This window comes from Mesitornis unicolor, unplaced genomic scaffold (assembly GCF_000695765.1).
Source record: "Mesitornis unicolor isolate BGI_N332 unplaced genomic scaffold, ASM69576v1 scaffold37220, whole genome shotgun sequence".
Taxonomy (NCBI): domain Eukaryota; kingdom Metazoa; phylum Chordata; class Aves; order Mesitornithiformes; family Mesitornithidae; genus Mesitornis; species Mesitornis unicolor.
The window spans coordinates 18,677-40,823 of NW_010160937.1; the positions used below are offsets into that span (position 1 = coordinate 18,677).

The 22,147-nt window shown below is 35.6% G+C and overlaps 1 protein-coding gene across 1 annotated transcript; it reads right to left on the bottom strand.

Annotated features, from left to right (window-relative positions):
* Positions 1-982: 982 nt before the first annotated feature.
* On the bottom strand, positions 983-21,839 carry LOC104535372 (putative ATP-dependent RNA helicase TDRD12; the record flags this gene model as incomplete). Its single annotated transcript, XM_010191478.1, has 21 exons — positions 983-1,068; positions 1,435-1,501; positions 1,594-1,747; positions 1,833-1,946; positions 3,556-3,610; positions 4,658-4,779; positions 5,411-5,580; positions 7,143-7,235; positions 7,764-7,974; positions 8,293-8,480; positions 10,493-10,592; positions 11,071-11,291; positions 11,390-11,523; positions 12,349-12,466; positions 14,202-14,330; positions 15,423-15,614; positions 17,511-17,638; positions 19,631-19,784; positions 20,449-20,634; positions 21,018-21,122; positions 21,779-21,839. Coding segments are annotated over 21 exons (2,788 nt in total), but the record flags the coding sequence as incomplete, so codon positions are not given.
* Between the last annotated feature and the right edge of the window lie 308 nt (positions 21,840-22,147).

Genomic DNA, 22,147 nt, shown 5'->3' on the forward strand with positions numbered 1-22,147 from the left:
TTCAAGATACCTGTACTCGGGTGGTTATAATAAAACTCAGTTGTAGTCAGGTTCCCAACAGCCCAGTTTTTTTCAACCATATATTAACAATCACAACTGCTTCTCTCACATGGTGATTTTCCACTGACATCAGCACTAGTCATGTATATTTAGAAAGAAGCTAATGTTACAAGCTAATACTAGAAAACCTGTAACTATCAGTGTAAACACACTGACACAATCTTATATTCTTGAAGGCATCCCAATGTTTTTTGAAAGAATAATCCCAAACAAGCAAGTATATTGTTCCTAGTCAAGAATACAACAAAATTTTAGGCTTCTTAAAATAACTCTGTAAAGTTAAGTCTCTATTCCAATTTACCATATAGTTACGTTGGGGAAACTAATGTGCTGTAAAATCTACAGATGCAAAGAGATCAATACCATGTTCATTTATTATAAAATACCAAGTCAACAGATTTCCACTGGAGTTGAGGCATCAATTTGTGATGCAAAACTGGCAAATGTGATTGCCAATGAACTGATACTGGATGAATATGAGGGACATGGTAGAAGCAACTGACACCATCAGGATTTGTGAAACTTCAAAAATTACCAACTATTGGTAACACAGCAAATTCACTCAGATGAAGTAAGCTACAAGCTCTGTAATTACTAACAAAGTCAACTGCTTCACAAACCAAGTTTAAATCTTTACATCTTTATTGTTTGGACAGCACATGTACATACATGCACTATATCATTAAAGCCAACTATTGGGAAGTGAAGGCACTGGAAAACATACATTATGTTCTTCTACGGAGTAGTTACTCTGATTCTTGGAGCCACAAGGCAAGGAGTTCGTTCACTATTTTCCTCCTAAAATTAAGGACAGTTTTGCAACCTGTATGTTTAGTTTTATCAATTTTAGGGGAAATACTCATGGCAAGAGACACTATTTTGAAGCATAATTTTTATCAGAGGAAAAAAGTCTGTCTCTATATTACTCATCACTTTCTGTTTCACTATCTTCCGAAGAGTCAACCAATTCTTCAGTTACTGCAGCAGTGCAATACAGTTTTTTAGTACCTAGAAATAATTAGCAAAGTGTAATATTTATAAAGAAAGAAAAAACAAGAGCTTCAGAACAAATATGCAGTAGTATTAAAAAAAAAAAAAAACCACCGTAACAACACAAAACACACTTTAGACTACAAACTAGACCAAAACACTAAAACCTACTTCAAACTGCTTTTTGTCTGTGCTATTCTGATAAAAAATACCCTGCTGCCTATAGTTTATTAGAGGTCCTTTCATCTGTTTTCAAAGAATTTGAGCAAGTCAGCTAAGTGTGACATATCTGAAACAAATTAGTATTTCAGATAAACCCCATGCAAAAAGTGAGGATGCTAACAATTTTATGCATCATAAAACACTAACTTGTTCATTCCTTACCAACTGGAAAAGGGCTTTTATCTTCAAAATCTTCCCAGTGTTCAAAATCAAAAGACACATGAAGATTCTGTTGACAAAAATATAATTTGAAATATCTGCACTGACACACAGTGAATCTTCATAATATTCAATAATTTTTCAAATTAATTTTCACTTCACCTTGTTCTTCAGTAATTTGGACCATGCTCCTTTTTTCTCTTTTTTGAGAACAATAATAGCTGCTTGATCCTTAATCACACATGTAGACTTTTCTGCAAGTATATACTGATGCAGGTCCATATCAGCCAAATAAAGTTTGTCTCCTGAACAAGCACTACATTATAAAGAAGTTTTAAAAAATTAAATGCAAGCTGATAATCAAACATTTTGCTTATTATATTAAAATTTCTTAAACCTACCTGAAAACCACCTTCTCTTTAGAGAACTCACATTTATAGTCAGCTACACTTGCTATTTTCATCTTCACTGTAACAGTCTCTTCATTTTGAAACCACTTCGTTTCTGGATAAAAGCTGAAATAAAGTTTAATTGGATTTTTTCCTCAATAGAAAACAACTGAGTTTTAGACAAGCTGTTTCACATACAGCCAGAATTTTCCCATGAGGGTAAGAACAACCAGCTGAGTTTCAGCATCTGTAGGTGTACTCAACCATAATTTGACACTGAAGAGCAGTTTCAGGAAAGCACATAATAGGATGTCAGTCAAGCCTGCTCCTAAAGCTCTGTGATCTCTGTTTTGGAGGAGCACTTCCACTAGTTCAAGTGGGGAGACACACTCCCTTAACTGATATCCAAAGGAATCAATCTTGCTGCCTCATTTAAGGATGCTATCGTAGCCTAATCTTGAAATGACAAAGGAAAAAGTAACAGTAGCAAGACCAACCTCTGAAAGACAAAGTAAAATTTTCAACTGAACACAAATGCACATTCCTCATCAAGGTTTTCAATTGCTTATTCCACAGCTGTTTTGCTTCAAAATTGCCCCAAATGCTGAAAGGTTTTAACCAGTGAAAGATAAATCCTATTAGCAGACTGCAATATCTGTTCATTCAGGTTACTTCTCTTATCATACCCTCAGTAACATCCAAACTCTCATTAATTGAACTGCTAAGCCATACCTCAGCATGTATCACATAATGGAGAAGATCTTAAACTGCACTACCCAAGCTGCAGAAGGACAAACATGTGGATTCAATCACCCTACCAAGAACTTTTCTCCAATATGCTAAAATATGAAGTAATGCCAGTACTTGCACAAGAAAATGCTAGTCACCGATAACTAGCATTAACAGGTAGAAGAAAAAGAGTAAGCTACCAAAGGAAGGCATTGCTTAGGCCCAAAAAGCATTAAAAATTTTAGAATTTCTCAGGTTTCACTATCTGCTGACCTTCCCCACAAACCACACCTAAGATGTCCCTCAGCATATTCATAATCAAAACCAAGCCTAGCATTCATTTCTACTGCATGCTTCTCAAATTATTTCTCACCAGAAATTGCTCTATCCACAAAGGAATAATAATAATGGATTCACTTTCAAACAAACAAACAAAAAAGCAGCGTGCCATAGTTTTGTGTTAGGGACATCTCAAAATCAGATTTTTTTTTTCTCTCTTTAATAGTAGAATCACATTAAGGGGAGAGACACAAAACTGATTAATCTCATTAAATACCAATACACAGAGACAGAAGAGTAGGAGTCTTTGGTTAAAACATAATCCAGACAAGTGCAAATCAAAGCTTCTATCCATGGACTGAGCTGAAAAAGTGTTTGCTTTCATACATTTCCTAGCACTACAGCATCTAAAGCAAAAAATGATGTAATTTCAACAAAGAAGTTAGTTTTCAGGAGTCAGCAAAAGAGCAATTACTTAAGGGATTCACAAGATGATGGTGTATGTACATATATACGTGTGTGTTACACACACACACACACACACACACACACACATATATATAAAACAGTAATATCTCAAGCTCACCACTGATGTAACAGAACACTTCTACCTGTATTATACCTATATACTCACAAACCAGATAATCTTAGTAAGGATTATCATCCTGTTTAGAAGTTCAGATTAAAAAAAAATCAAGCATGGAAAGCAATCAATCTGAATTTCTACCATTTACGCTGATGCAGGGTAGTGTCTTCTACTTCCTTAGTTTGAGCTACATCATCTAAAAATAAGAAAACCAGAAAGGTATTTTATATTTATCTATACTACAGAAACCAGATAGTTCCATAATACCCAAGTACCATGATAAAAATAACTTGCTAGCAATCAAATTACTACTGCAATAATATATTAGACATTTATATTAGGTACTCCCTATTTGGAAATATTTTTAAAAGTTAGTAATTAAACAGAAAACCAACTAAAGAGTATTATAGTTGGTAGAAGAAAATTTAAAAAAAAACTACCAAAAATGCAGTTTTCCAGGTCAGGTAAAGGCTTTTCCAGTTTCAAGACAATTTATTTGAAAAGTGAAACATGGCACTTTAGAAATAGACCAAGAGTTGCAGGGATGAATCAACTCATATTGATGTTATCATCACAGCTCGAAACACAGTTACAGTGACTTCACTACACCAGTAAAAAAGCCTTCCATGACAAGCATTCCAGGATCTGCTTTGACTTTTGTCTGCTGCAACTTTTTAATCCCTCAGCTTTCATCGCTCCAAACTCACAAGTCAACTGCTGCCAAATCATCCTCTGTCCCCCTTCTGCGACTGACAAAGCCATGTGCTGACAAAGCCTCTACTGACTGAATACCACATGCTTGAGCATTCGATTAAAGAGAAAAAAGCAGCCTCTTTGTAGCACCCAGCATCTTGGAGAAAAAAAACCCAACAAACCTCCCAGAGAATGATGCCATTATCACACTTATTTCAATACATTTCCATTTGATTAAATTTAATGGCCTTTGACCCTCTACAGGAGAGTTTTCCTGCTCACACATTCCATTTAGAGCCAAAGAACTCTGAGTCTCAAGGACAGAATTTCCCAAGTCATAAAAGAGCTGTATTAACACAGCTTACTTTCACAGTATTTCCAGGCTGCTAACTATGAGGTGTTTGTAGCTTACTGTGAACATCAGATATATGGTGCTATTCTGTATACTCAGAGAAGTCTGGATTTGCTACAACAACTTTTTAGGTTGACATTTAGACACTTAACTTTAGTTAAAAGTTTTAAATTTTTTTGAAATTCTGAAAAGATTTACCACCTCGATGGTTCCCAGAAGTAACTTGAGAGGAATTACAGTTTTCAGTAGAATTTTCTTGTACTGACACATTCTGTGGATTGGACACATGCTCTGGACCAGGTGTATCCTCCTTTATGCTTCTGCACACAGAAAAAGGCATTTTTAAAAGAAAGGGTTTAAATATATATATATTTAAAGGATTCCTAATAATAGCTGGAAATCCTTTTGAAGTCTTTCATTCTAATGTATAAAAGTATATATTAAAAAAATACAGTAAAGTGCACTTCCAGCAAACCGTAAGTCTCACCACAAGGTTGCTGGACTTCAGTAACTCAGTAAGAAGCATTTATACAGAAATACAAGTTAGGAGAACACTACTGATGGTTCCAGCATTTCCTTTGAATCATGAAGATCTACTGGCCTTGCTGTCTGTGACAGCCTGACTGGTACTATGTACTGACTGGTAAGCATTCAAAAAAGCCACTGATCATAAGAGAACAGAATTTCAATTCAGACTCCATATGTTTACAGTAAACCTGACTATCTGCATCAAATACTAGTTTAACATTTTCTAGAACTGTTGTTGCTCTTTCCATGATGGTTATGTGGCTAAAGACAAGTTCAAGGAAAGCAGACATAACTTCAAACACGATTGCCTCTGTGATTAAATGAAAACCACATTCAGTAATGTTAATCACAAAAATATGCAGTTCAAATTAGATATTTTTTTCTTAGTAAAGTATACACTGAAAAAACATTATAAATACTTACAAAGGCTCCAAGTTCTTCGCATGATCTAATACTTTCATGTGTTCACACAACTTCTGAATTTGTGTTAGATGTTCTGGATTGTCAGTTCCCAGACCTGTAGACAGAATCTCAGATCGAATGTTGTAGTCATTGATCGATATCTTCAAATCTGAAAGTCTGGTAACCCGGACCTTGAATTACAAAATACAGTAAATGGAAACCATAATTCATAAATGGTCTCTCTCCAACTCTAAGCTGTTCTTTAAGTAAATCTTGAAACATATCCCGATTTATTCATATCTGTAAGCAATCTGTTTTATTTCATTCTCAAACAGGAACCTAGCCCTGTTTGTTTTCAAAGTATCACCATCCTTTTCATTGTGATAACAGCTCAAGTAACTTGTAGCTAGTCTCATCTAACAGAACCAAGATGGCAAACAAATAAACAATCCTTCTGTTTACACAAACTACACCCAAAATACACACCACATAGTTAGAACAACTTCTAGATCAAAACAGCACAAAACCACTGGGTAAAGGGGGCATGGTAAGAAAAACCCTAAACAAAACCAAAAAAGTTTTGGAAAAGGAAGCTGCTAAAGAGAATTACTTCCAGATAATTTTCTCTTTCCGCTTTATTTTTCAGCTGACCAAATGGTCACATGGAAAACACATTCCAAATCACAGGAATAACTTACTGTACTCTTTGGCAGGACTAAACAGCCACAAGAGGCACATCATGATCCTAAGATCTATAGGGAGGCCTTTCTAATGAACTTGCCAGACCATTAAAAAATAATTTAAAAATCCCTCAACTTGTAAGCTACTTCTGATAACAATTTGATCACTCCTTGTCCATAAAATGAAGTTACTTCTTAACAGACATCACTAAAATGCAACTAGCTTGTTCATGCCATTAGTGAAGGCTTAAGAGGCACCTGATTTTTTTCGTCCTTTGATGTAACTATCAGCACAGATTCCCACCTTTCAACAACTTAATATCTGAAAGGTCAGAATCACAGCTTTTATATCCAGCTGATGGTTACAGGTACTCTTTTGATTGGTGACAGAAAGAAGTTCAGTTTATGAAATAATACTCACAACAGTATGCATTAACATTCTGCAAGACCAAGAAGTCTTCTAGATGTTAGTTTAAGTAAAACTAAAAAAAAAATTCAAGAGCACCCGTTCTTCCTATTCTGATCAAGAAAACTAAGGAAAAAAGCTTGTAAGAGCTTTTTGATTTGAAGAAAAAATAGAATAAAACTAACTCTAAACTAGTGCAATAATAATAAAAGACAAAGACTTAGAAATATAAATATAAATTATGTATAGTACAAGAAATTTCAGGTATCAGCGAACATATTCACCTCTCCAAATTTAAAGTTCAAGTTCTACTCAGTCATGTATTCCATCTATATACAAGCATCCATATTTATCAGAATGGCTGAGGCTGGAAGGGACCTCTGGAGGTCATTTCATCCAACTCCCTTGCTCAAGCAGGGTCACCTAGAGTCAGCTGCCCAGGACCATGTCCTGATGGCTTCCGAGTATCTTCAAGGATGGACACTCTACAACCTCTGAGCAATCTGTTCCAGTGCTAAGATACCAGAGTAAGTCAATCAACAGTACCACCTGAATACCACCTAAGACAAAATTACAAGAAGAATGGACAAAAGGAAAGAGAATGGGTGCTCTCATTACAAAGAAGTTTACCTACAAATATTTTGTAATGCCACAATTCTATACCTACCATTGGGTCAACCCAAGCTGTATTTCCCAAGGTATGTACTATTTTTGCTTCATGTAGTTTTCCTTTAATTTTTTGATTAATATAATCAGTTACCTAAGAAAAACGAAATTTTCACTGCATTTGAGATGTACACCAACATAACTTCAAAGTTCTTTTAATTATAATAAAACAGTGTTTAAGCTCAACAATGAAAAGGGCATTTAATCAATAAAAGCAGTTTTGAGCAAACTAGTGAAATACTCCAACTTTATGCTAAATCAGTATTAGCCTTTAAGGAAGGAGCTTCCTTAACTGAAGAACAGTCAAACACAGGTCAATGTGCAGAAGCTACCTTTTCCGTTACTCTCAACAGATTTAAAAGCAACAATAACTTTTTCTGACAGAAGCCATTTAAATCACGGAAAAGAAAATCATGTAAGTTTTACTTTATTATTTTGTAGAAAAACAAACAAGAAAACTGACCTAGAATTTGGCCCAATAGCAGATATTTATTGGTAATACTAATAACCAATGAAATTTGATAACTAAGTTTGCAGTTCATAACTGTTTTCTTGTGAAAAAAACAATAGAGAAATTAAAGAATTTAAAGGAAATACCATAAAAAAACCTGACACATATTACCTTTGGGTTCCATTCCATTTCATTATCAATGGGTTTCACTCTACAAACTACAAATTCCACAGCTTGAGGTGGCAGAGACTGAAACTCTGCAGGTAAGTGAAGCAGCTGATAGCTCTGAACTTGACTTGTTCTGCCTTCATCTATAAATTTAATTTTGACGTTAAAGAACACATTTTTCTTCTCTTCTGGGGAAATCTCTATCACCTGAACCCTTCATATTGTAGGAAAGGAAATACAGAATTATTATGCACATCATCAGTTGTAAAGAGGTTTTTCATCTACTGTTTAAAAAAACCGTATTTTCATAAGAAAATATCTAATTGTGTGTGTACGTGTGGGCAGTCATTCTGTTTTCCATTCGATAACTGAAGGGGTATGTGATAGCTTTTTAAATTATTTGAATAGCAATGACTTTTTCTGCTGGTTGTGGGGGTGGGCAGACTTTTTTTTTTCCCTAAACAATGAAAGTTTTAAATTACTTTGTACAAAAAAAAAAAAGAACACACGATTAAAAAAATACATTTTTTACCTGTGAAAAAGTGTTTTCTCACATAATCCATAAAATGCTAGCTTCTCCACATTTTTTACAGAAATTTTATTACTAGGATTCTGAAAATACTCATTAATTTCTTCAGCAAGAATTGTATATTGGTCCTTTTGTTTATCTACAATTCGGCCAAAGTAGTTTGTTGCATTTACAATGAGGAGAGGCAGTATCTGAAAGCAAAAAATACATTAGAGTAAAGGAAGACTGCATGATTTAAGTTCAGGACATGCAAGTTTTCATATTCAAGATCATCTACTTCTTTCCAGCCCAAAGAGTTAACAGAGATGCTGCTGCATACAAGTAATACAGAAGATTGAGTTATTATTGTATTACTCATACAATTATAAATAATAATCACTGCTCACAGTCCAGTCAATAGCGGACAGAAGTTTACAGAGTAAGAACTGTTAGGTCTCAGTGGTATTTTACATAAATGAAACCAGTGATCAATACTATTACCTGCCAAGTTACTAACCAGTAAAGTTTTCCACACCATTCAAGCTTAACTCTAAGTGTTTTCCAAACTTACAGTGAATTTTGTGACTAGGGAAGTATGAGGCCTTCACTCTTTCTGAACTGAAATTACATATATGAAAAAAAACTATGAATATACTACTATCAACACCAATGTATAAAGTGCTGGGTGCATTCTGTCCAAAGGGTCATGCCAGGCAGAAGTACTAACATACAGCTGGGTATATGAGGCCAGATATGATAGTAAGAGGACCAGAAAAGTAATGTCCACTTAACAAACAATCCTAAAAAAGCACACTGTGACCTGAGATTCTTAAAGAAAGGGAATATTATACTAAGCTCCAAAAAAAAAAAAAAAAAAAGTGAATACTTAAAGTGATAACTGATTTGTAAGACAGACATCCAAGTCCTGCAGTCAGCAAAAGCAGAAGTAAATAAGGCAATGGAAGAGGCCACAACTGCTGACTTGAGTGCACCACAGGTAAGGGCAACTTTTTATTAGGAGTGTCATGAAATCCGTCCCTGTTTCAGGCACTAAAACCAGGCACATGTAGGCTGTCAAGGGGTTTGACCTCACATCCACCAACAAAAGCTCATTCAGCAAGAAATAGAGTGACACCAAAGAATCTACCCAGTTCTCCTTATTTTCTCTTCTCACAACCCATGACATTTGAGAACAGATAAAACCCATTAACTGCATGCTCTAAAGCATCTGCATCTGAATCCTACAAAAGACATGACCGAAGCAGAGTGGAAGCAGCTCAAGCAAATGGAAGACAACCAGCATTTCTTAAATCCAAGTGCTAACTTTGGAAGGAAGCACCAATACCTACACACTTGCCCTCAGCACTCATCAACCAACAAGGAAATGAGACTGTACAGTGGTGCTGTATGGGAAGACACTCCAGTATAGAAGGACTGAAAAGCCAGGTGAAGGGAGCTGGTGATATAAATTGTTACTGGGATATGAAGAACCACCACGTCAAAATCAACCAGTAACCATTAAGGTTTCATGACTGTGAAGCTATTTAATAAAAGAAAATAGTAGTCCAATTAGAACAGCATTCTCAAAACACTTTTCAAAAAGCACTGACATCTCAGTAGGAAATAACTGTTCCATCTAGAAAATAAGGGAGGAGCTGTATCTCATTTTCTATGGATATTGCAAATGAAAATCCTAGGTTCAAATGATAAGGCCAGAATACGCTCATTTTTGAGCAATTTTACATGAACACACCAGCTAAGAAAAATCCTCATTGCTAACAAAACATGCATTACCTTCCCCTTCAACTTCTCTTCACTCCAAAAGATTAATTTGTCTTTCTGCTACAATAAATATAATTGAAGTTCATAGTAACTTTAACCTTTATTCATTTTGGTATACAGTCTCAATTTATAGAGGAAAGGAATAAATAGAACATAAAGCCTCCTCCCATAGAACATGAACCTTCAATACAGAAAAGAAGAGAGACGTAAACTCAGAATCACCTGCAAAACAATTTCAATTCAAGCCAAGGATTAAAGGAAAAATCTGGCACACTTACTTATGCAAGAAGAAACAAAAGCTAAAAAATAACAAATATTCAAGAGATACAGTACACATACCACAGTAATATTAATATAATATGAAAATAAGAAGAAATACAGCTAAGCAGCTACTTAAGACTCATCTTCTTAGTGCTCAAAACCAAGGAAAATGATAACTTACTGTCACACATCCAGACGTTTGTATAACGTTATCTGGTATATTCTGGGGCATGTCTATTTCTAAATTAACTCGATGACGATCTGGGCACACTGTTCTATTCCTACATATTAAAAAAAGGTTATAGAAAAAAGCCATTTATTTTCAGTTTTAAGCTATTTTGATGTGACTTACAACAGCTTTAAAGACTAAAATTTCTTCAGCCCTCAATATTCAATTTCTGTCTCAAACGGCACCCGTGACTCTAGAGGTTAGACAAAAAGGACCAAGATGCTCTTGGCAAAAATGTTTGTACAACAAAACAAAACACACCAGAATTTTGTTAACTCAAACTACTGACATGGAATTTTCTGTTACTAGAAACAACAGTTATCTACAATAACAGTCATAACTGAGAGCACTCTAGCTTCCTCTTTCAGGCACTAGTTACAATCCAGTTACATGGATCATGGGCAAAAACTGGTTTCAATGAAAGTATCCAATAGGAAAATTCATCAAGGAAGCAGAAGCAATCACTATTCAGGGCACACAGTGCCTTCTTGCGTCAGCAGAGGTGTCAAGAAAACTTTGTATTTCCTTACTTGCAAATTCCAAATGTTTTAAGACAGGCACACAGCGGCCTTGAAAATTTGTTATCTTCTCCAGCTTCTAACATCTTTGCAGTAAAATCATGCAGTTCTGGTGGAATTTCAGCTTCTGCGTGCTGCAAATAGCGCAGGATCCCTAGTTCATGACATGCATTGTCTTCTGTTAGCAGAATGACTGATCTTGCCTTTGTATATTCTTGATTTACAGAAGAATCCTTAAAAGAAAATTAAAAGCTTTTATGTATCCACTTTTTAATGTACCCACCACTTAATAAACAAAGGTAGTATAAATCCATTAAAGATTCACTCAAACCTTGATCACACGACAGAAGTTGTCAGACATGCTGTGTAGACGCTGACCAAAGATTCTTCTAGAAGGAAAACTGAAATGTACCACGCAAGTTGCATCTGTAATTCCCAAAGACTGCATGCAGTCATCTGTTAAAACTAAGCACATGTTTTATACATACATAAGATAACTAACACTTCAAGCATATGAAGTATTACATCGTATTAGCAATGGCTGTTTCTTTCTCTCCATCCACCAACTTAAGAACAGAGAAAAAAGGTATTTTCCCAATGTAGTTAGCCATTGTATTTCTCTTCAGTCAATACACTTCATAAGAATACGGCAGACACAGCATTTCATGTTAGTCTCTAACAATCTAATATAATTCTGTATCTCATATCAGTATCACAGAATAAACAGAATTATCCACAGACAAATATTTCACAAAAGGTAGAGAGCACTTGAGTAATGCAAAAATGCTAACACCTTTGTATGAACCAACAAAGCAGATGTAATTAGTCAATGTTCTTGTTTCTGATGTATAAAATGGAAAATAAGTTTGAAACTGGGTAAGAGTCTTTGCTACTGAAAACAACTTGAAAAATAAAATGCTACCAGAACATATGCGAAGTCACAGTAGTAAGTCTTTGGGGTTTCTAAATTATTTCAAATGGAAAATATCCTCTGTAGCAGGAGGCGGTTGTGAAATCATCAAAATTCTTTCAAAGTAACAGCAGTTTTTCAACCAAAACCCCCTATGTTCCCTCTAATAAGTAAGGATTTCCCTTGTAGCAGTTAACCCTGGAACCCAGGAACAACAACAACAATGAAAACAAGACTAGGTGTAGCACTAAGGGATAACTAGAAAGAACTCATAGGGAACTGACCCTGTGGAAGTGATGATATAACCTAGTGTAAGCATTTAGTGTAGAACGTGAGTCACCATGAAGACGCAATCACAAGATTGATCAGAAGATACTTACCTAAAACAATGTGAGTGCCAGAACTATACTTTCTTGTCCACTGCTCTAAGATATACTTGAAATTAAACTCGCTCTCTTGATGTATTTTCAAGGAAAATACAGAGTTGCTCTTAAGTGCCTGGATGACAAAATAAGAAGTTATACGTTCTTCCAATATAGCAGTAACTGCTCTAATAAACAGTATGTCTTATTAGTATACCTTGGCTACTGGTATATAAAAAAAGGAAAATTGAGATTACAGAGACTAAGCTTATTCATTTCCTGTATGAAAAGAAAACTAATAAAGCTCAGGTTCCTATGGATTACTACATTAAAGAGATGTTTAAAGAAAGTACAAATTCCATTTGAAGTTCTTCCCACTATTAAGCTGTCCTCTTTATTCTAAATTGATTCTATCATCTAACAATGTGCAGGCTCACGTTTCACTCTCAGAAAAATCACTAAAAACCCACCACTGATCTACCCACTCTGCACTTGCATGAACATAGCATTCTCAGAAGGCTCTATGTATTTGCCAAGCCCAAGGTTCACAAATTAATCACTACAAAAGCCTTGGTTATTTGGTAACCAAGTTAACATTTAGAACATTTTTGCAGACCATTTAAGAAATCTGAAATCCGTGTACACAAGGATTACTACAAAGAGATTCAATACTTCAGCATCTAGAAACACTTTAAGTGGTGGTGGGATTGGTTTTGATATGCTTAAGAAATTCTCTCGCAAATATTCAATGAAAACGTGTTAGAAAGTCATGAGACAAAACCAGATTTTCTTCCATTAACAGTTGTTAGTTTATCTGTAATATTAAATCTTTGACATTTACATAAGAAGAATCCTTTAAATATGACAGGATCCATTCCAGCTTCTGGAAAGTAATCCATTCTCATGTTTCAGGACTGACATATCTCTTCCTATAACATCTGAACAGTCCAGTCACACATCCTTTTTGCTATATCTCATCCTTAAAGCTATTGGTAAAGGTTTTAATTATAATATTGCTAAAGGAGGCAAGCTATGATGATATCACCCCTGTTATCCGCATCACCCCATCCAGGCTTAACAAAACTGCTTCCCAGTCAAATCAGATTCCACTCCTCTTACTTCGCACTGGTGGAAGACCAGCGAAGAGACAATGAAAGAAGAGATTTTTCTATTGTTATGTTGTTATATATATTCATTGCTATAATATCTGAAGAAAGAACTATTCCAGGAAAATTCTTTCTTAGACTTCACCTCGGAAATGCTGAGTACACAATCCCACAAAGAAGCTGTAAAACTGGAGCATGTTCTACTGCAGATAACTTTGAAGCAGTTTTACGCTGGTTTTTAAGAAAACAGGTATTAAGCATACTATCTTCCCCCCCCTGCCCTCTGATTTGAAGCTTAACTATATTCTGGTAGACTTTCACAGCATGACAGAAAATGTTTCTTTCAAATCAAAGTAACAGCCTTCTATAATTTCAACTTCTCCACGGTAGAAAGCAACAGAACAGAACTTCTTAACGTGGTGGCTTAGGTTTTGTCCCCTGATACCACTACTGGAAACAGTAGAAAGTAAAATTTAAAAAACTGACAGAACTTTTACTGGGAAAAAAGCCAGAAAGATTCAACTCTAAGCTGACAGACAGAACATAGCTAAGAATTTACTAATGAACGTATTCTATGCCAGACATTCCTGTCAGTCAGGCTTTCTTCTATTTGGCAGAAGGGCGGGGCTGGGGCTATTCTGAGCAGAAATCATTAACTGCCAAATAAACACATTTCCTCTGCTTTCAGAAGCCAAGATATTTTAGTTTGTCATACTGTAACAATTTTAAAAAGCACTTATTTATGTAAATTAAAATACTTTCTACCTTATGAACCACTTCTGCTTCATTTACTGAATTAGTGAATACCAGCACCTTCTCAAGATCATTGTGGGTAAAATCCAGCATTTCAAGTAACACAGAAGTTCTCTCACTGTTTGTGCAGGTTCGCACAACCTACAAGTAGATGCAAAGCAGAAGGCAAGTAATTCATGTAATCTATACATACTTCACTAGATAATTCTTCCTTTTAATATGCACTAAGCATTGTTATCTAACACCACAGAGAATGCAGTAAGTAATAGGTCCACCTACTCCAGTAAGTAATAGATCTTCTGTTGAACTTAGAGAACACACAACTCTCAAAAAAGGCATGCATTTAGGACAGCTTCAAGAAGCATAATTAAAATTAAAAAAAATCCCACATTAAGATTTTTCATTCATTTAACTTTACGTGATTTACCAGTCTCGAAGTCTGGCGTTTTCAAGTATCACTAGAAAAAGTTCACACTCCAAAAGCATACTGTACCACCTGAAATACTCTTAAATAAAGCATCAAAACGCTGACATTTTCAGTCATGCCAAACCATTAATAGACTTCTCACAAAACACGGTGTTTTTGCAGTTTCATGTCATGCTCAGAATGTCTAGTCTTAGAGGTTACCCAACATTCTCAATCCTCAAATATTCCACTATGACACACTGAAGAATTCAGATCATACTTACAACATTTTATATGATTCTTAAAGGCTACATTACATTGACTGGAAATTAAATGAGAAGACACCCAAGAACATGGAGTAACTCTCTGGAAATTTTAAGTCAAATTAAGTTCTCCAATATCTGGCACACAGCAGTAAAACCAAGTATTCCACTAGCTCTGTCTTGGGATAACTTATACTGTAGTTGTGCCACTTGCAATTAACAATTCTAAAAACATTCTGACAAAATTCTGGTCACAAACTGTACCATTTGCAAATATTTCACATAACATTCAGATTAATTTGTTCCAACAGTGAAATACATGAGGGAATATCTCCACCTCAGTCCTACAAAGCAAGGTAAAAGACCTTCAGCTCAGTGAGTGGTTAACTTGCACAGGTCTTTTAAGAGTCACCTCAGTTCATACATGGGACGTGCAACTGAACAGTCTGGGTTAGGACTGTAGGACTCCCCAATTAAAATAAAAAAGCAGCAGTCACATACACTGACCTTGATCAGTATGAACAGCAAAATATCTTAGGAAACAAATCATCCCAAAGTTTTTACCTGTTGCACATTTCCATAGATGGAGGCTTCTTCCACAGCTGTTATCACAATGTAAGGATCGTTCATGAACTCCTTTATCAAGTGTGCTATATGTTTATCCCAACAAGTTCCAACAGCAATAATCTGATGTGGTGAACACCCCCATTCTTCAGTAATAATGGACTTCTTGTAACAATCCAATATAGTAAAAACCTATAAAGAAAAAAATGTTTTCTATCTTCTTATCCTATTACAACAAATATATAACAGCAGTGAAAAGCACACTCTTTTCACACACAGTTTTTTTTCCAGTCACAATAACACCACAGCAAGACACAAACTTCATATCCCAAAATGACATGTTTGGTTTGTGCACTTTTATCCAATTTGCACAACTTCAGAAGCAAGAAGAAAATGACAGGACAGCACAAAGGAACAACACGTGCATGTACACGACTGTAATGCAGGATTCTGCACAGAGAAGACTGAAGTCTCAAGAAAAGGATCTGTGCAAATCTGAAAAACACTAAACCTAGGCAAAAGCAGATCCAAGAGGTCAGAGGCAGTCAGCAAAAACTAGGAGGTTAGTAAAGATAAGCCCAAACTGTCAACAATTTGCAAAAAAACAGAACAAAACACAAACAAACAAAAAACACCACAAAAAAGACCACCACACCAAACCAAAACAGAGTGCCATAAAATAATTTGTAAAAAAAAATAAAAATCACTGAGACAGAATGAATATTCCCAATGACACACCTTACGTAACTGACAAGCAGTCCGTTGTGGAACGGCATCAGGATTTCTGGCAAAGCACTACCATACTAAGCAGTATTCTAGGGCTCTGGAACAACTCTAAAGATCTAGCTCAACCTGGCACAAAGCTTATCCATAGCAGCAACACTTTTAACAATGTAACATTCCTGTAACATAATGCTTTAGAAGAGCTGCAGTAATTCAAACATGATAAAACGATCACTTTCCTCTGCAAGAGCATTTCTCCTGTTTTCCATAGTGATGCCTTTGAGAAGCTGAGAAGAAACGGCAGATACAAGCACAGTATCTGACAAGCTACTTTTCACATAATCTTCATGTGGTATATCTGCACTGTCTTAAGAGGTATAGTAACACAACAGAAAGAATAGCCTAAACAGAAAGAAGGAATGCCCTACTGGATATGAATGAAATTTCATTTAATCTATGACTTCAAGCAAATTGGGCAATCTATCTCCATTAAGAAGTTTCCTTAGCTTTTCAGTTAGAAACACTGCCCTTTAATCTTATTATCAATTTTTAATAAGATATTAATAAAATTAATTACATTTTAGAAAACTGAAAGTTAAAAATGTGTGTAAGCTGATTTTTTGCATACTGATAATGTAATATACTGTAGTACTAACAGAAAGCATCTGTCCTACAATGCCTCAAAGTAGCTATTAAAAAAATATGTAATGTTCTCATATTTGAGTTGTAAAACAAGATTTTAGAACAGATACAACTTGTCAACATGGAACTTGATGCTGTTCCTCTTTGAAGATTCTTTGAGTTGGGATCAGCTGCCTCTTTTGTCTGCGCTGACATTAAGGCCCAAGGAAAGTTTTTATGATTGCTTCCAAGACTGTCTGATCATTCACTTCTGCCTTTCATTCCACAGAGACTGAGGAGTTTACCAGTAAAGACAGTGCTTGAAGTGAAGCTGTTCAAACAGCAAGGAGGGAAAAGGAAGTTCCTTACAGACACGATGGAAGTCTTTGAAGTAATTAAAAAGACCCCCAAACTGAAACTACTGCTACCAATTTAAAAAAATAAAAGTGCTCAGGAAACCAGCCACAGCAGAGGAAGACAGTATAACGGAGCAGTAGCATAGAACAGGACAAGACAGAGCTCTGATGAAAAAAAGGCCAGGAAAGTAAAATTTAATAGATAACAACTCCACTTTTCCAGTGTTTCATTCTGCCAGAAGTACAGATGTGATTTTTAAAAATTCCATTTCCTTCTGAACTTTACCACAGAGGTTCAGGAAGGTTGGGTATTTTTCAGTATGTGCCACTGCTTAAGACATGCACAACTGGAACAGCATTTTACCATCTGGATGTATAAGCCATTTACCTGTTCAGTAGCATCAGAGAACAGTACCTCAATCTCATCAAGAACAAGATGGCAAAGTCTACAAAATAGTAATCTGTGATGTTCAAACAGTCTCAGGAGGCTATATGGTGTAGTCACAATTACTTCACCTGCAAGTAGGAAGACAAGACTTAACATTAACTTACAACTTAAAAGAATATTACGAAGACACCATAGGACAGTGCAGTTTTATTAAAAAGGCCATATTTGCATTTCAGATGCATCATCTTGAAGTTTAGGGAGGGTTTGATTGGGGTTTTTTTTTGTGTGTGTGTTTTTGTTTCTCCTCCCCCCCTGAAATACAGAACACTGAACTCCATTTTCTGACTTCTGGCCAACAGTAATTTTTAGTTTGCTTGTGTTTTTCTACCCCTGCTGTCTTCAAGACCTAAGTGAAACTCTTGAGTTTTTGAAAGAGCCAAAGGTCTGAATATTAACAAATTTACAAAGCAGGAAGCCGTTTCATTTTTCGAGTAAGGTAACAGAAGTAGAGACAAGAACTTCAGAAACAGATAGGCAGCAGTTAAGTATTTAAATACGTGCAAGAGCAGCCTTTAGAAAAAGTTCTGTTTTAAAAATGGAATAAAGCGCATAGTGTAGCTTTGATATCTATGCACACACACGTGTGTATATCTCTATAAATAAAAACACACCAATCAATCTGTGCAAATATACCAATGGCTTTGCTAACAAAAGACCTGAGTTCATCCATCAGACTCTTAAGCCTGAATGATGGATGTAAGAATACAAACAGCTGAAACTGAAAGTTTTATGCAATCCTTCATACTTTTATCCAGATTTCTTGTTTTGTTGGCAGAAAGAGCCATTTTTAAACAAGCAGTTCTAAATTAACAAAGACCAAATAAAAATAGTAAAACTAAGTGTTATGTAAGTAAATACATTAAGTAGGGAAAATCTCTCAACAGCTCTTTTACTACTTTTGTGCTTCCTCTTCTCTGTGGAGTATCCTCTGCATACTACTGAAGTTACATGCACAAATTACTTAAGCATATTGCAATAAGCAATTTGGAAACCATCATTAAAAAAAAAGAATACTTCAGATTAAAATACAAGTTGAACATTTATGCAACTTTTGTTTGCAGAGAACTATTACCTCCTTTTTAATCTTTCACTTCTCCAATAATATTTTTAAAAGCAAAACTGCATTTAGTGTATATAAGCAGTAAAGCAGCATCAGACATGTCCCTCAAATATCTGTCAATTTAAAAAATAAAAATAATGTACTTGAAATACTTACATTTGTTAAAACTACTTTTTAAGAACATACCCATACACATTACTGTGGTGGGCTGACTGCAGCCAGCAGCTAAAAGGCACACAGATGCTCAGTCATTCCCCTCCATCCTCAGTGGAGCAGAGGAGAGTAACAGCCAAAGTGAGAAAACTCACAGGTCAAGAAAAAGGCAGCGTAATAAGGGAAGGAAGGAGGTGGGGAAGCAAAGCAAAGACAATCACTGACAGAAGCAGACAGATGCCCTGCCACTCATCAGATCATTCCTACTCCTCAAGGTCTTATTGCTGAGCACAATATTGTTGTATATTCCTTCCATCAGCTTGGGTCAGCTGTCCAGGCTGTGTCCCCGCCCAGCTTCTTTCTCACTCCTGGCCAACTCACTGGGTGGCAGACTGGGAAAAAGAATTCTTGATACTGTGCAAGTGTTGCTCAGCAAAAGACAAAACACTTGTGTGTTATCCCCACTGTTCCAGTTACAAATCCAAAACTATGGAGAGAATTAAATCCCTCCCTGACAGACTCGATACTTCTGTCCAGCAATGGTTGCTCATGTATCAAAAAAACTATTATAAAATGTGGCTCTAAATAAATTTGGCCCAAAAATAATTGTTATGGCACTTATAAAAAAGGTGCTGAGCATGTAGCTATTAAAACAGCTTTAATACCATTCACTGTTAAAGAGCACTACCAAAGCTTCTGGTATTACTATACACTTAGAGCATTAAAGAAATAAAATTATCACTTTATAAAACAGGGAGTTTAAGTAGTATAAATTGCCTCTTTCACAGTTTCCTACACAGCCCACATTGTTTTCAAGCATAATTAAAAAGATGGAAAGTATTCTTACATCCTCGGATTTTCAAACTTCTAGCTGCTTCTTTGTTCTGCCCAAGTATTATCAACATTGGATGAAGCTGTCTGGAGCATCTCCCGTATGTTTTCAGTAGCTCAAAAACAAGTTGTGCCTTCTTCCACCCAGGACATAAAATAAGCACTAGTGGCTACAAAATTTTATACCACAGTATTAGACAAGAGTTCAGAATCTTAAGAATTCTACTACTTCAGCATTTAGGGCAAAACCAAAATCTGCAACACAGGACTTTAAGTACTTTAAAACAGAAGGTTTTAGGACTGTATCACCTCCTAAATGCAGATGTGACAGACCCAAGGAACAATACACCAGGTTATCTGAAGACAAAAAGGATGCATGCAGCAACATACAGTAGAAGGTCCAAAAATTTAACAGAAGCAAGAGCATCTTGTCTTAATCCGGGTTCTGCTAAGCAGTTTCCAGAGGTCCCTTAAAACTTCAACAATTCTATGTTTCTGTGATCTAATCAAGTTAAAAATTAATGGCAATATTGAGAACAGCTAATATAAATTTTAATTTAATGACTACATACCAACCCCTTAAAGGCAAAGCTTCATCATGACATTAACCACTTTTTAGATATTACCTGAGAAACAAGTTTTAGACTCCACATTCATGCAGTCCATCTCGGTAAGGCTCTAAGCAGAGGACTTATATAAACGAACAAGCATTATGAAGATACAGTAAGATCACACTAAATGTATACATTCTAAACATCCACTATCTTTTGAATCATTATTCTATTATCTGCACTTTAGAACAGAAAAACTGCTACTACTCCAACATATACATACTCCATTCCTCTTTGGCAAGGCTTTGTAGCAAATTTCCAACTGCAAAAATGTAAGAACTGGTAGAATATACAAGAAAGGATCATTTCCGTGATGGGAGATGACAACTACATCACATCCTCGAGCTAATGGTGGCCAACAGTAAGATTCTGTCAAGTTAGGGCCTGAAAATTTTTGTCGAGTAAGTTCCTACAGAAAGAGAAATTAACAGTTCCACATGAACACTGTGTACTTTAACACTACCAAAATAAGACAAAACACAACAGTGAGTGATTTAAAAGCTTTTGACGCACTATATATTAAATGTCCTTAACATACAACGTGAAAAAAAGTTGTTCTGGGCAGAGTTGAATTACTATATTAAAATTCAAAACCTACAACTTGTGACAGTGGTGATATACCAGAAGAATGTGTACAATTCTTACAGCCTCTCTCTGAAGCTTCATTTATTTAACAACCTCCTACACATTCCTCAATCAAAACTATGTATTACTACAATATTTAATATCTAAAGCTAGGGTATGACCCTAACCTTAATGAGAAATTCAATGTAATTACTACATTAGTGTTACCTTTTTCAGATCATCAAAAAGTGGTGCTGTTTCCAGAACTAACGATGGCTCAATTTTGTTGCTAAGAAAGACAAAGTTTCTTTCTTCACTAAGATTTTGAATACTCTGAAACCGTATGACAAATAAAAGACAAAGACAATACTTAATAAAAGGGTTTTAGCTTACCTATGACTGAAAAGCATTTATTGCATTTAAAAAATGGTATTTTGACAAAAAATATCCAAAGAAATTGTAAAATCATTCAATAGGACTCACATATACTGATAAATTACACAGACCAGTGGCAAAACAAATACTCAGTATTTCTTAAAGATTTATCATAAAGTTTGTCTTAGCACAACGGCCTTAAATCACTGAAGATCATCACTGATGTTCTGTTTATGGCTAGCATTCAGTAGTAACAAAACCAAAATACAACTAAATTTACTCCTCTTGGTCCTTCTTCCTCCCTCTTCCATGGCTGACATCTCGAGAGGGACTTGCTTACCATCCTACCCCTGAGGCCTACTCTCCCAAAATACTGGCTGAGTATAACTCTGTGCACATTATATTAATACTAATACTACTATTATTTCATTAAATATATTTGTATCAACCCACAATCTCCTTTCCTTTTCATGTCCCCACTCCCTGGGTGTGGAGGAGGCATCAGGTGACAGAACAACTGTACAAAGCACAAGCCCCAACACTACCGAAACCTTCCACATCGACACAATACATTTGCACAACAGAAGTTAAATAAAAGCTAATGCTTGAAATACCTGTTGGTCATCTTTGATTACAGGCCTATTCAGAGGATCAGAATTTAAGAACTGCGGAAGCCTGAGAAGCACACAAATATTAAAACCAAAATAAATACAGAAGCAGAATGAAATTTATAAATACCGCCAATATCTCTAAAGTGTCATGAAGCAATTCACTTGCAAAATACTTCTGATGTCTTGCCTATGCCGAGGAGAAAAACCCTCCAACATGAAGAAGAACATGAAGAAACCAAAAAGTACCACTTAGCATGTTTAGTGTGCAGAAAAAACACTTCACCATCACATCCTTTGATGTGATGATCCTTTGATGTCAAAGGCTCTAAAGCCTTTGACACAGTCTTAAAGCCTTTGACACAGTCTCCCACA